Source organism: Bombus pascuorum, chromosome 8 (genome assembly GCF_905332965.1).
Source record: "Bombus pascuorum chromosome 8, iyBomPasc1.1, whole genome shotgun sequence".
Lineage (NCBI taxonomy): Eukaryota > Metazoa > Arthropoda > Insecta > Hymenoptera > Apidae > Bombus > Bombus pascuorum.
In genome coordinates this window covers 8264039-8278746 of record NC_083495.1, presented here as the reverse complement: position 1 = coordinate 8278746, position 14708 = coordinate 8264039, and the positions used below count along the sequence as shown (strand labels likewise).

Below are 14708 nucleotides of genomic sequence, written 5' to 3'. Positions count from 1 at the left end.
GATAAATATGTAAATCTGTGATTATCAAATTAGTCTTCTCAACTATACGAAAGTATGTATCTTATCTTCGGAACGCATTATTAAAATTTTATGCGCCTCTATAGAACACGCATTAAATGCCACAAAAGCTTTTAAACCTCGTCTCTCGTGTTTCTCTCATTCTTGCGAGATAATCCTTGATCTCAAGAAAATACGACGACCTCCCGGCATACGAAATCTAGCTAACATTTTTTCCAGGCTGAACGGTGCTACAGACGAAAAACACTCGTAGTTTTCGCCGTTACACTGTACCGTTATCAAGCTGCCGCGACCTTAGGTACACATTCGCCACAATGCAACGCGCAAATTCCGCGCGTTCTCTAATGCTTCTTAACGGTACATCGAACCTACAGACCTATCTTCTCCGTTCTTCCGCTTCCTTATCGAGGCACCGCCACCTTCTGCCGACGTTTAACAAGGTTAATAAGAAGCCACGCATTATGCGCGACGTTTCAGCGGAACGTTGACAGAGCGTTACAAGCTTTACAAGAAACTCGCATCGAGATTTTGCGGTCGCAGACAGGAGAAAGAAATGCATCCTGGATACTGGGAATATTCTTGCGGGACAGACAACGGCACTTTCCACCCGTTGGGATTGGTATAGTGTCGCGTAATCCCATGGCGATGTTATGAAATTGTGCAAAGAAGTTAGAAGTAGTTGAATTTTATTGTTCTTTTGGTGGCGAGCTGTAAAGGAATGTGAAAATAATATGCTTGTGAAGGCTGATTTTTTTTATACAACCCTGTTCAACACTCGTGAAAATTTAAATATTTAAGTAACTTGAAAAACTGAAAGGAAATTATCACAAATATTGTGAATTGTTATCTCATTTAAAACAGACGATAAGGAATGGAGATTTGAGTCAGGTTTTGTAATAGGGCAAATTCGGTCATGGACCGAACTTTCTAAGCGACTCAATCACTTTTTCGACAAAATCAAACGAAAAGATAGTTTTCATGTAAAATTGATTGAATATATTGACTTGAAAAAAATTGTTTTATTGGTTCTACATTGTGGAAGATCATTAGCAACGCTATACAGTTTATATCTAAATCTGGTAATATCTGGTTAACTAATATCTGGTAATTTACAATTTCTGGTATAATTTTGACGTGAATAGAAATAGTGTTTGATTTATTACATTTTCCTTTGAATTTAACAAGCTGTTCATATTGTTTGGCAGATTTATTATTCTTCTCGCAACCTCCTATATTTTGCATTCCAATAGGATATGCTTGATGATAGTTGATGTATTAGGCTATTCATAGATTGGGAAATTCGGCTTATCTAATAAATATGACTCTTCTTAGAACACGCAAAATATGTCTCATCGTATTTCTTATCTGTGGTATTCGTATTATGTGTTTGCATTAATATTTATTAGCTCTATACAAATAATTTAAATTATTCTACATTCAAATCCTACTAGGTATACATATATTCTACTTCCCACTGACGTTTAGTTTACTAAATCATGTAGTACGATCTTTTGTAATTTACATTTCATGTTGTAACAGTATTGATTCGATTTCAATATCGTTTCACTCTTGCTAAAACAATTCAAACTTCCAGCAAGAGAGAAAAAGTGTTACAAGTATAAACGTAAGGTTTGATGAAAGATCGATAGAAGTATTGCCGGAACTCGAGCGTTACGAAAGTTTCTGTTACGTTGTGGCAGAGCACAGTTACGAGGAGTGATGTGGGACACGTCTGGCATTCCAATGTATCCAGTTGACCAAAAAATTCGGATTAATTTGCAAGTAGAAATCACTAATCAGTCTTCCCACGAATTTTGACCTAACTTTCAACATATAGTACCTACATGTCACAACACTTATCATCGACCTACGCCGAATTAGGTACGCGTAGTATTATCTTGTAATCATTGTACGATATGCCTATTTTACGATCCTCTTTTGGGACTGAAAGTCTCGATGTTTCGTATATATTTCGATATATCTGATAATATAAAAAAATGTTACTCTTTCTATTTTAGTATTTAAACAGCGTGAATGCTTTCGTCTTTCTCTGTATACCTGAAGTAAATTAAACATAAATACAAACTTAAGTTTCCTAATTCGTTTTATATAAAGAAATTGTATTATTTTCTACTATTCTATTATAAGCACTAATATCAAGGAATACATGTACACGATATTAATTTATATCATACGTTAAATTGAATTGAAATAATGATTCCAATATAAAATCTCGCAACAAAAGAGAATTGAGAAGAGAGCTGTGAAAGCTTGTGAAATTAAGCCGATAAATCTCATTTAAAATTCTCATTAAACCAATCTATACCGTAAATTATTGCCATCCCCATTAAAGCCTGATCTACTGTACCAGATTCTGTGACCTATTGCTAGTATCCAACCTACAGACACGCTAGACTAACCTTAAGAATCGTCAGATTTTACGCTTTCATGATCTTTCACGCCATCATCGTTTCAACCCTGCATTACCGTCCAAATGTTCCCTCGAAATTATTATTATCTCAATCTTTCCACCGACGAATGTTCTCCAGCGATCATTTACGAGTTGGACTGCAACCAAGTGTCGTAAAAACATTCTTCGACAATCAGCGCTCGACAAAGACGAAACAGTGGAATCTGGTAGCAGAACGGTCTTCGTGATCTCTTTTCTAGTGTACCGTTGCGATCATCCTGCGAAACATCGATGACCGATGCCAAGGAGAGGACTATAAAGTCTCTCGTAATATCGATGGACCGGTTTTCACCGATGGTTTCTAGAAACAACGCGCAAGGCTGCAGGATTTTAACGACGAGCAAAAAGTGGCCCGCGTGAAATTAACCTGACGTTTCCTACAGAACTGGATCGTTTCTTCTGTTTACCCTTTTTCTTTCTTTCTCCTAGCGCAATTCGTTCCACGAAACTTTTCCCATTACATGCTAACGAAATCAATTTAATACCTATTCACTTATTAGTTTTGTTATTATCGTGTACTTTAAATTTTTCAAATGCTTTTCTAATCAAAAGTATTTTGTACACCGTAGTCGATATACAATAGCTACAAAAAGTATTGGTACGCCATTGTATTTATTATAGCATTTGCTTATTAATTAATTGAAAGTAAGTATTTTAAATATACCGCCTGAGAACAAAGATTTGATATTACGAAAATGAAATGTAAATCTGATAAAAAAAACGTTTCATTGTCGAATAAGAATATGTGCCAATACTTCTTGTAATCAATGTAAGTCATTTATTAGCATAAGGATTCCAAGAAGAAGTTTGTCGATACCTTAATTATCGCTATTATTGTATCGATAAAAAACTATTTTATATATTTACGTCAAATTGTAGCATCGAATATCATATGTCGTTAATTTTTCCACAACTTTTATTAAATCTGTAATTCAGATTAACTTATAAACGTTTAAACATCGATATATCGAGTAGCGGAAACAAAAAATGATAATTAATGATGATGAAGAAAAAGCAGTTATAACTAACGAACCAATGAAAATATGAAATTTATATATCGATGCCAAATTGTAGCAACAAATATCGTATGTCATTAATTTTTCCACATCTTTTATTAAATCTATAATTCAGGTTAACTTATAAACGTTTAAGCACCGATACGTCGAGTAACGGAAATAAAAAATTATAATTAACGATGATGAAGGATAAGCAGTTGTAATTAACGAAAATATGAAATTTATATATCGTTGTATAAGAAAACGGCGCTTAATTATCACGTTGCAGAATTTTACGTGACATTGTGACAAAACAAGAGCCAGAAAAACGGCAGATTGGAGTTCAACGCGATCTTTCAATGTCAATCAGGCATTCGTTCTTTCATGTAGGTGCATCACCGAATGTCAAACACAGAACCGTAAGGTAGTGACCGGAGTGTAGTGATTTATGCGCATTTTTTGCAACCTCTGGAACGCGTGGTATACTTTCATATACATGCGTGAAGCCTGTGATCCGTAAAGATGTCAATACAAGACAAGAGTAAATGAAAAATTTTTCACATTAAGGTAATGACTATTTTATTTGAAACCTGATTTTAACGAATATTCCCTTATCGAGTTTTATGGAAATTCTGTATGAAAATTCTGTATGGTAAAAGGTTGAACATATTTGATCCGTAACAGTAGCGAATATTTTTCCCCTTCTCAGATGAAACTGATAATTATTATTTACTCTCTATTATAGCAATATTCAGAAAAAGAAAGCGAAGAAAAATACGATGAATATCCCAAGGTGATGCTATCGCTAATTATATGCGAATCTGATAAAAAGATGAACATGTTAGGTCAGGTTGATAGAGAATAAGTTGTCATCGACGAATAAACATGACGAAGCTTGGAAGATCTGTTCTGAAGAGTTTGAATCGCATTTAGAAACATTAGCATTTTCTAGAACCTTTAAGTTTATTTATAATATAAGTTTGATTATAATATAAATTACGCGATATTTTATCAGTGACAAATTAAAGGTCATTTCAGTCACACCTACTTTCTCAGATTTAATTATTAATGATACGTGACAGACAGAACAAATGGTAAAATTAAACTTACCATATCACATTTAATTACCTTACCTTTAATTACTTTAAGATACTATACAAAAAGAATTAAAATTTACTAACTCGCCATTAACACGAATGATATACGGCTTATCTTTGTCACAGCTTATCTTACTGCTTCCTACTGAAACATACCTACCGAATCTGAACCTTTTATCGGTACCGTAAGTCCATATAAATGATGTCAGCTATACAACAAATTGTAGCAACGTCCATATAACGCGAAGCAATATATAAATTTAAAAAAAAAGAAAAACAGTAGATGATTTCGACCCGCAAGAGACACCTCAGACAAAAAGGATAAAGAGAATGTATCTTTGTAATCCAAGCATTAATCACAAGCATGGTACGACCTGGTAATAATCGTAATTAATAATAATTTAATATAATCCAGTGGGTAGAACATCAATTTCACGTGCACCAATCGTCTGGTCGGCTAAGATCGTCCCCTTTGACCATGACCTTCGGTCACTATAACCTTTGAACAAAGGCCACGAGCCGTGACACGCGTGGAAAACGCGTCATCCTCTATTAAACGGGTTTTATGTCTACCCCCCGTCGAAGAACTTTTTCTCTTTGTACAAAGAGTCTGCCTGCTGTTCAATTTTTCGAACTGCGCCCTCTGTGGCATTTCAATCGACGATCTGAGACGTGCGGGTCACTCGCAGGGATGCGTTCTATTCTTCTCGCTGGAGGAGTCTTGTTTGCACTGTGGCTTACATACGCGAGGCAAAATTGCGTAAGGAATTGCGCAAAGGGATATTGCACTGAGATATTGAGTTCAAGTTGTATGTACATACTTGTATCTGTAGAGGAACTTTGGCTTACTATGTTATTTATGCAGTATTTTGTTTGCATGATAAGATTTATTAGTTATTAAAATTACTATATTCGATTGTTTATGATCATTTCTAGGTATTATTTATTCATTATATAGGCACATTTCTCTTAGGTCGATAGATCGATGTTAAGTATTCTACGATTTTTACAAATATGATTATATTATAACAGTACAGAAACATTTTCCTTTTGTTACTGTTACATCACTAAATATGTATCTTTCAACGTAATCTAATAGCATACTTAGCTATTATATTCCAAGTACAATTTACGTGCTTATTAAATTAATCATTTTACATGTAATAAATTATTCATATACAAGTTTCTTTTATCTAGTATAAATAGTAATTTATTCATGTTTTTCAATGTGAAATTAACTTTGATAATAAAATGTATCATCTTCATATTTATACTAGATAAAAGAAACTTGTATATGAATAGTTTGTTACATGTAAAATGACCAAACTTAAATTCGATTATCTCAATTAACAGGGTGAACAAACATTGAGCTCCATTGCTAAAATTTACCACTACTACAAATCTACAGTGCCGTGCATAGAAACGTTATGTACTGTGTCACATGAATGCTGCAAATTCTGCTCTAAATAACATCGAGTACCAGCGTAAAATCTGATTTGCAAGGCTCATCAAAATTTTGCCTCGCGCTTGAGATTCCCGATATTAATCAAAGCATAGGCGATCAAAACGTAGCAACATCGTCTATACAGGCATTACGAAACGCGACACGCGCATTTTTATTCATAATCACTACCGTCTCACGCGTCTCCGACGAACATACTTAAAGGAGTTATCGCAAGCATCAAATGTACGCCAGTTTTTGCCACCAACCGGACATTGGTGGTCACTCGTTAACACAGCAGGGTGTATCAGCAGTTGGTATCAATTTTCGCCAAGTTCCAGGACCCCGTTGTTCCAGCCGTTTGGGGTTTAATTAACAGGGACAGGCTTGCACGCTCTATATCGTTTGTCGTCACTTCCCCATGGCCGGTAACCTTCGTTTGCTCTTTTTTAACCGCGGCATATCGTCTTTTAAACTGCTCGTTATCCAATTATCTTGGACCTTTGAACGTGTCTCTGCATGCTCCACTAATTAAACTTTGCACCGGAGTGCCGCGTATTGCAGCCGCGGACGAATTAAAAAACCATTTGAATGTATCGAGGTGTCGCGTTTAACGTTCGAATCATGCTGCTGTTCATCTTTGTTGCGTCTTAATTCGACCAGGTCACTTTGAGAAAAAGACGAGACTCGTCGGATTATTGACGTGGTAAATGAACTGCAGAGAAGAGTTGATGGATTTGTTTTATGAATATTGAAATATTTCTAGCTTTCATTTCGTGTTTAATATTTGAAGGATTTTAGTAGCTTCAGAAGCTTGAGTAATTTATATGGCGCAATTGGATAATTTCATAGTATCAAATTTTTGCAGTAGTAAGAAAGTACTATCAAATGACACGAAAAATATGCTTGTTCGTATTTAAATGCTATGGTAAATTCAATAGTACGGAAACACTTTCTGTAGTCACTGTACAATATTACGTGTCTTATTCTTTCACATTTTCTCATTGCAAAAATTTAGCTTTATTTAGAAACAATCTGAAAATAGGTTAAACAACCAACGCTGCAAAATATTATATGCTTATTCGAAATTGTATCAGGAAATTATTCTAAACGATTTAAATCACCTACTGAAATTACAAAAAGTATAACGAAAGCCTCTAAATAAATCCTCACAAAGTTCCCTGCTAACCGATACACAATAAAAAAAACCATATAATTTATTACAAAACATTAAAAATATCATTGCCAAAATATTATGCAATAGCCCCAAGCAAAATATTAATCACAATCCCTAACAAGATGACCACATCACCTCGCAGTATAAATTCGCCTCATAAAAAACATAACAATCTTATCCCGTAATCGAAATTCTGATCTCATTTTTCCTCCATCCTCCTTCAATAACCAGCAACGGGTTATTTATAGAAATCAGAGCATCGAGACCAGCCACTTCGTAATTATCAAAAGCGCCGTGCGGATTATTAATCAGACGTTCATGCCGAATACTTTTCAAAGAAGCATGGCCGATTAATTGCGTTAATCGGTCGTTAATCTCCGAAATTCTTGTTACTACTATCGGCCGTGAGGCGCCCTTTTACAGCCGCTAATTACGCTTGCGTGACGAAGCTCGATACTCTCGCGCGATTCTTGCCACGTGCACACACATATTCTTCGCAGAGGCCCGCACGTTACCTCGGCTGACCTCCCCAGATGCTATCCCACTTGTCTTGAATTCCTTCGACTTTTCTCTTTGGCCGCGATACAGTAATACGAGCTTTTAATTATTCTTATTTAGCTCCGGGACACCGCGAGTGTTGCGTCAGGAATTTGAATGGACGCCACAGCGCTATTGTCCTGACGGAATTTTCAGTTTTTCGACTCGGACGAACACAGGATACTGACGAGCTGGGAATTTTAAAAATAACGGAGAAACACGCTGACGCTGGAAAGTAGACATTTTGAACAAGACGCTGATTTCCAATTGGAGTAGATTTGAGTGGAAGCTTCTCAGTTGGACAATGTAGAAAAGTTTGATTCATTAAGTTTCGGTAGAAGAAAAAGAAGTCCTTCGAAAAACTGATCTTTAAGAAATCCCCATGATAGAAGAAAATTAAGTACTCTATATAGAAACTATAGAAAGCCTTGCAGATATCAAAAAAATAGCGAAAGGAACGGTACATATAGTATAGAATAAAATACTAATTCATTAAACATTATGATACTATAATGTATATTTTACTTTCGGTATTTCGTATATTTTTTGCATATCATATACATTTTTATACCTTTAAGTTGCTCATAAATGTACAGATATTCGCAGTGTAGTAATATGTGAGGAGAGCGTATTACACGTACATTGTGAAACATTGTGCATACTACTAAAAGGGTTAAAGAAACATTACAATGAAAGATAATTACGTGCGGATACTCGTTACGGGTATCTCTATTATACTTGTACTATGATGAGAAACTCGTGTAATTATTAGAATGATTAGTACCTACCTAAGTCACTAGCTGCTTAATTGTAAGCGGTTATGATTAATTAATGTACGAGATATGTTCTATAAACACACAATTAGGATATACGCGTAAGAATCAGTTTAACATTTTGTTATTTCGGTCGAGTACAAGTAACGAGATGTTTATGACTAAATATTGAAGTGCGAGAATAATAGATGTAGTAGTTAGGTATTGTGCAAGCACAGCATGCTATTTGTTCATTACAAGAGCGTAATAAATGCGCACGAGATCCTACTATTTATATAATATATCTAAACTATCATCAAGCGTGTCTGTGGAAAAGCTTTGCAAGACACTGAAGAATGGTATTGTACTAAAATTTACATATAAAACGTTTATATAAATAGATGCACTATGTCATGCTACAGAAATATACGATACTTATATAGAACGTGTGTAGGATTTACTTTACAAGTTCAAAGGAAGCATTATTAGGTTAACGTGAAGATTTCCAGTTTCTCCGAAGAATAGGACGTTACGATGCGTTACAATGGTCGGTGAATTTAATGCAATGATTTATATTCTTCCAATACGTGCAGAGAAAGTGAGTGCAATGTACAAAATTTGCGAACTGGCGTTCCAAGGAATGCGTGAAAAGAATATCGATTACTCGTATTTTATTCGTCGCAACGAGCGCACAATAAGTTTGTACTTAACGTCGAGTGTCACCGGAATTTAAGGGAATGCATTGTTACACGGAATTATGCAATTTGATACTATCAAAATTGTTGTTTTATTTATTGTTGCAACTAAACATGTATCGTTACAACATTTTTATAACTTTAACAATATCGCTTGTCATAATATTAAAATATTGGGAAACATTAAAAATATGGAAAATATTAAAATTTTTCTCTCGTGTAATTGTATCTCTAGTGTTTTACGAGAATTCGTCAATTTATAATCCATATTTAACAGGCTTATATGTTTCGATCTAATAAGCGGTTCTCATATTCAATTATATCATGTCAGAATCCTACTTTTACTCATAAAAGTACTTGTACGTAGAACATATTTTCCTCCAAACATTCCAATTCTTTCAAATTCTATAATATTATGGAATCTAGATAGAAGGAGAAATAACAATGGAGAAATTTTAAGCAAATCGTTTGAATTTCTCTTAATCAACGCGCCGTTAAGAAGTAAAATTCCATCGTGTGAATGGACTGGCAAAGAATAACCAATGAAACGTTGACTTAACGCAACGTTGGTGCTTAATGGACTAAACGACACGACTAATCACGAATCGAACCTTTCCACCGATTTTTGACATGACAGGAGCTCGTCTAAAACGTTTCAACTAGCTGTGCTTGCGAGTTCCATTGCACAAGATAAATCATCGAAGCGTAATCTTCCGAAGGAACCATGGCAGCTTAACATTCCACCAGCTTGCATAACGAGAGTAGCGTTCACCGGCGACGACGTGTGTGCATTTGCACGTGAACCTCGGTCGAGCATGCACAATCGTCCATTCGCCGTGTATCCTGCGTGAAGTATAGCAATCACCGGCGAGATAACGCCTGTATCCTTGACTCTAGTCGTACACCTACCGATGCGTGTGTCATGCTGTGTGTGAATGCCACTAGATTTGCTTGCACGCATCGAGATAGAATAGTTTTGTTACAGCCATAATAGAATAACGCTCTCTAACGATTAACGCGTTGACTGTCACAGTGATTATCGATAACCCACGTGACTAAATTTTTTAGAATGATCAAAGTACGATGAGTTTCGTTGGCTAAATAAAAATTCAGGACTTGAATAACATTGTCAGGAAAAAAGTGAAATATTATGCGATACGATGTTTTGCAAAAGTTAAATGTTATGGCATAGTACGTTCCAGTCGATCGCAACAGCAAGGGCAAGATATATAAAATTCACGTGGCAGTCAATGTCTTAACGAAGTCGTCATCTTAAGAAAAGTTGTAAGAGTGCGTTGAACGTTATTAAATATGATGGGGCAACGTTGATGAAATCAAGCGGAGAAATGTCACGGTTTGCGTGCGAGGAAGAGGTGTTCTTGGCAGCGCGACTGTCCACGCTCGAGGCGCGTGAAGGTTAATGTTAACGGGTTCGTGATAATGACTTTTTGAGTGATCGCCGAGTGGTCGGGTTGGATACCTTGCTTCGATCGGTAATGCCGCCGGATGTGGTTAAGTGTGTCGTCGTGGGGTAGGTTGTGATCCGCATATCAGAAAATTTTTAAGGAATTGGTAATTCAGGGAGTTGGCGAAAAAGTGGCGCAAGTATCTTTTTTATATATGTGATACCCTGGTAAATATATAAATAGAAATGTACTCATATGGAATTCAATTTATTTTAGTTCTTCGTTGCTTGAAATAAATTTTGCATGTCGTTTTATACATATTTATAGTGCTTCAAGATATTAGAAATTAGAATATGGAGAAACAAACAGAAATAAAAATTTTCATAATACAATTATATAGTTGAATTTGTGAGTAAATTCTACGAAGAATTCGAATATTTTGAAAATTAATTGTTTGGATAATTATGATAACTTTCACTGATACTTTTCGTGTATAAATGTTCCATTACTATTTAAACGAAAGATCGTACGGGGCAGCGAGATGATTTATGATTGCAGAATTTAACAATAGGCGTTACTGTCTTGGTGAAAGTCTATTGTAATAGGGATGATTGCAAATACCTGAATTAACAATTTCAACCTGTGTAATTTGCACATCATTAACACGGTATTGCTAAAAAATGCTCAACCGTTAACAATATATAATCATCACACTATAAAATATAATTAAATAGTTGGAAAATATATTTTAAGACAAAATTAAATGACTAACTTAATATTATGGAATATTATTATATAGAACCTTATAGTATCTACAGTTACTTTCGAAAGACATACTCAACTTTGAAATTAAGTAAAACATTGTTAAACATGCTATAGGAACATTGATGAAATCACCGGATAAAATGTCACGGTTTATATATAAAGGGTGTTGTTTCAGAAAGTGTATGACGGATCGCGTTGAGGACGTAACAAAGGTTGATGTTGGCGAATTCATGACATTTACGCCTGTGATGTAATTTGGAGTTATTTAAAGTAAATGTAATTTATGAAACAGACAACTATTCTTAGGCACATTGTCGTTGAGATTTTTCATTATATAAATTACATAAGTTATATTATAGTATATATACCGAGAATATAAAATCTGACGATGCATAAGTGTTTCGTAAGTTTTGAAAATCTTGAAATGAGATTACGCATTCTTAAAACATCAGGAAGTTATAAATATTAATGTTATATCTGATGTTCGTAAATGCATCTCGATTATAAGAAGTGGTATTAAATATCATTCTTTTTAATGCATCTGATTTCAATTAATATCCATTTTCATAAATATGCACGAGCTTTTTTATTTAATAATTAATTAATAATTAAATAATATTAATAAGAAATTGAACAAGCAACATTGAAGATTATTCTCTCTCTATTTAATTTAGTGTATTCTGAATAAATGGCAATAATGAATAAATAAATATATTTACTGAATAATAAAATATATACAATATATATTTCTATTTACTCATTATTCATTGCAGAATATTTTATTCGTTTAATATACAACTAATACTACTAAAACCGCTACGGGTCAACGATCTCTGGTTAAAAGCTTACAGGACAAGATAGCACACGAAATTGTGTGCGTCTAAGGTATACGTACGATCAAGTTTAAATTCCACCGAGTTCACCGTGAATGTTACTCTTACCAAACATAGCGTTTAGGTACAGTACAATGCATCTCGAAAGTACCTCAACCGTACCGGCGATACTCATATTTACACCAAGTGACCACACGAACGAGCTAAGCCGCTCGTAAAAATAATTCACGTTCGAACTTCGTCTTTCGAGCACGTAAACAAAAGCATCGCGAACTCGAGTGATTTAAAGCCGATAACTCGCCTCTTAAATTTAACATTCCGAACATGAACGAACTTCTCGACGACGAGTACAACACATTACGTATTTCCACGAGCGATGTGACGTTCGTTTCGCCATAAACAATGAAAAAGCCAGGCTTCAGGAATACGAGTATACCTATTCTGCCGTACAGGACTTCGCGTAAAAAGTGAAAGTGCCGCTTTCCGGTGGCCATTTTATCAAATCTATTAGAAACGGCTATCCAAATGAAACGCATACACGTGTTCACGATAATTTAAAGAATACTACTCACCAGCAGGAAAAGTACCGTGCTCGTGGCAGTCGCTTCGAACGATATTCCGCACGCCATTTCTCGCGATCGAACCACCAGGCTCCTCCTCTACCAGACCATCCTGAGACTTGTTAGCGAAGCATGCGGCCCTTGGCTTTGTCGAGCTTCTCTTTGATTAACCTCGAATCACTTTTCCACCACAAAAACCACCACGATGTTCGAACCGGCAATCTCCTCTCCCTTTCTTTATCTCTTTCTCCCTCAACTCGGCACGTTCGAAACGTAAGGATCAACGATCGCGGATGATCGAAGCGCAATTTCAAGCTTTCAACGAGCGGCTCGTGATCTTTAGAAATCCCAGTCGATCATGAGGCACGATTTCAAGCAGATGGTGTGCTCCGACACGGATCGATCGAAACGGAACGCGATCGATCACTGTTTCTCTCTTGCCTCTTTCTTTCGCTAATCCGTGTATCCGACTCACGTTCTACAAATCGACCGTGGACAACGAGCAGTTCACGTATCAACGACGTTCGTTTGATCCTGATCTCCAAGTTGTACCGTGTTTCGATTGACCGTGGTCAATCTTCATCGATGAAACGACGCGATTCGCAACGAGGACTAGACGACGCGGCCGTGAGAGCCCAGTCGTTTCGGTGATGATCCCGTAAGCTTGTCTCGTGCTCGTTAAAAGGTGACGATTGCACGGTCCTAACCGTAGCACAGGGCTCGGGCAACTGACAGCGGGTCAGAGCCGCGGCACACGGCGCCACGCCGCTCTCACAGCTGATCCGAGAGAACCGATCGCCTCTACTCGCCTCTCTACCCTCTCTCTAACACGCGATTCTCAACCTCCGCCACCGTGTGCTCCCTACGATTTACCTCGGCTAACCGGAACGTCATGAGAGCTTGACGAATCGCGCGCCCCCCTCTAGCGCCCCTATTGATACGTGTCATTGTTGAATCGAACGGACAGGGATCTTTCGTGGATATTGGAACCGAGATATCGGGGAATATTGGAATAGCGTTGCGTTCCTCTGGCAACATTTCTTCGAACTTTTTTTGTTTCCATTTAATTGACTGACTGAAAGGACAGGTAGTCGATGGATACTGGAAGTGGGCGGAGAACGAAACGAGAATGTTTGCTTGATATGCTTATCAAGTTTCCTGGACACTGAAACCGTGATATCGAATGAGTTTCGAATAGTGTTTCGTCCCTCTGGCAAGATTTCTTCGGTCTTTTTCCGTTTTCATTTAATTGACTGAAGGGACAGGTAATCGATGCATAGTGGAAGTAGGCAGATAATGAAACGAGAATGGCTGATATGCTATGCAGTGGCTAGCAATGAACACCGTTGTATTTATTAACATTTCTATATTAATTGGTTAGGTCTAAATACATCAAACTCTGTAGTATCTTTATAGGGTTATAAAAATGACGTATTATGAAAATGATAAAATTCTTCATTAGAATTCTTCAGCTCAAATTATCATCTGTTTCTACGTGAACATGTGATTCTGTAAAATGCACAGAAATTCACAGTTGATAATTTGTTGCTAATTGTATGCGAAACGCAAGTCATATTCGGTAAATTCTCGAAAGTGAGTTTGCTTCGTCTCCTGAATTTATTAGCGTTACAAGATCGAATTGAGGGAGTGTTCACTCGAAACATTGCGTTCTATATTCGTGTTCTGCATACGTAAATTTTGAGTGAAAGAGTTTTACAAGAAATGAAACTTTAAATATCCCCGAGAATAAGTCTCAATAAACTTTAAAATATATTTTAAATGTCCTTTACATTCAAGTAAAAGGAACCAATTAAATTTTGTTCATTAATATGCATCAATGATAGAAAGATTACAATATCAACAATATTAGGGTTGGATTTAAAACCTGTCCTAATAATTTTAATTTCTATTATTAGTGGGATATTCGTAGATAAATTTTCTTGTGGACCTAATCTTGATTCA

At 36.1% G+C, this 14708-nt stretch overlaps 1 protein-coding gene across 1 annotated transcript in view; it reads right to left on the bottom strand.

Annotated features, from left to right (window-relative positions):
• The window catches only part of LOC132910014 (uncharacterized protein DDB_G0271670-like), a 72502-nt gene extending 58964 nt beyond the window's left edge, over window positions 1-13538 (bottom strand). Inside the window, exon 1 of the mRNA XM_060965371.1 lies at window positions 12759-13538. Coding sequence (XP_060821354.1) covers window positions 12759-12815 — 57 coding nt within the window. The 5' untranslated portion in view covers window positions 12816-13538. The remainder of the gene's footprint in view (window positions 1-12758) is intronic.
• Window positions 13539-14708: the final 1170 nt, after the last annotated feature.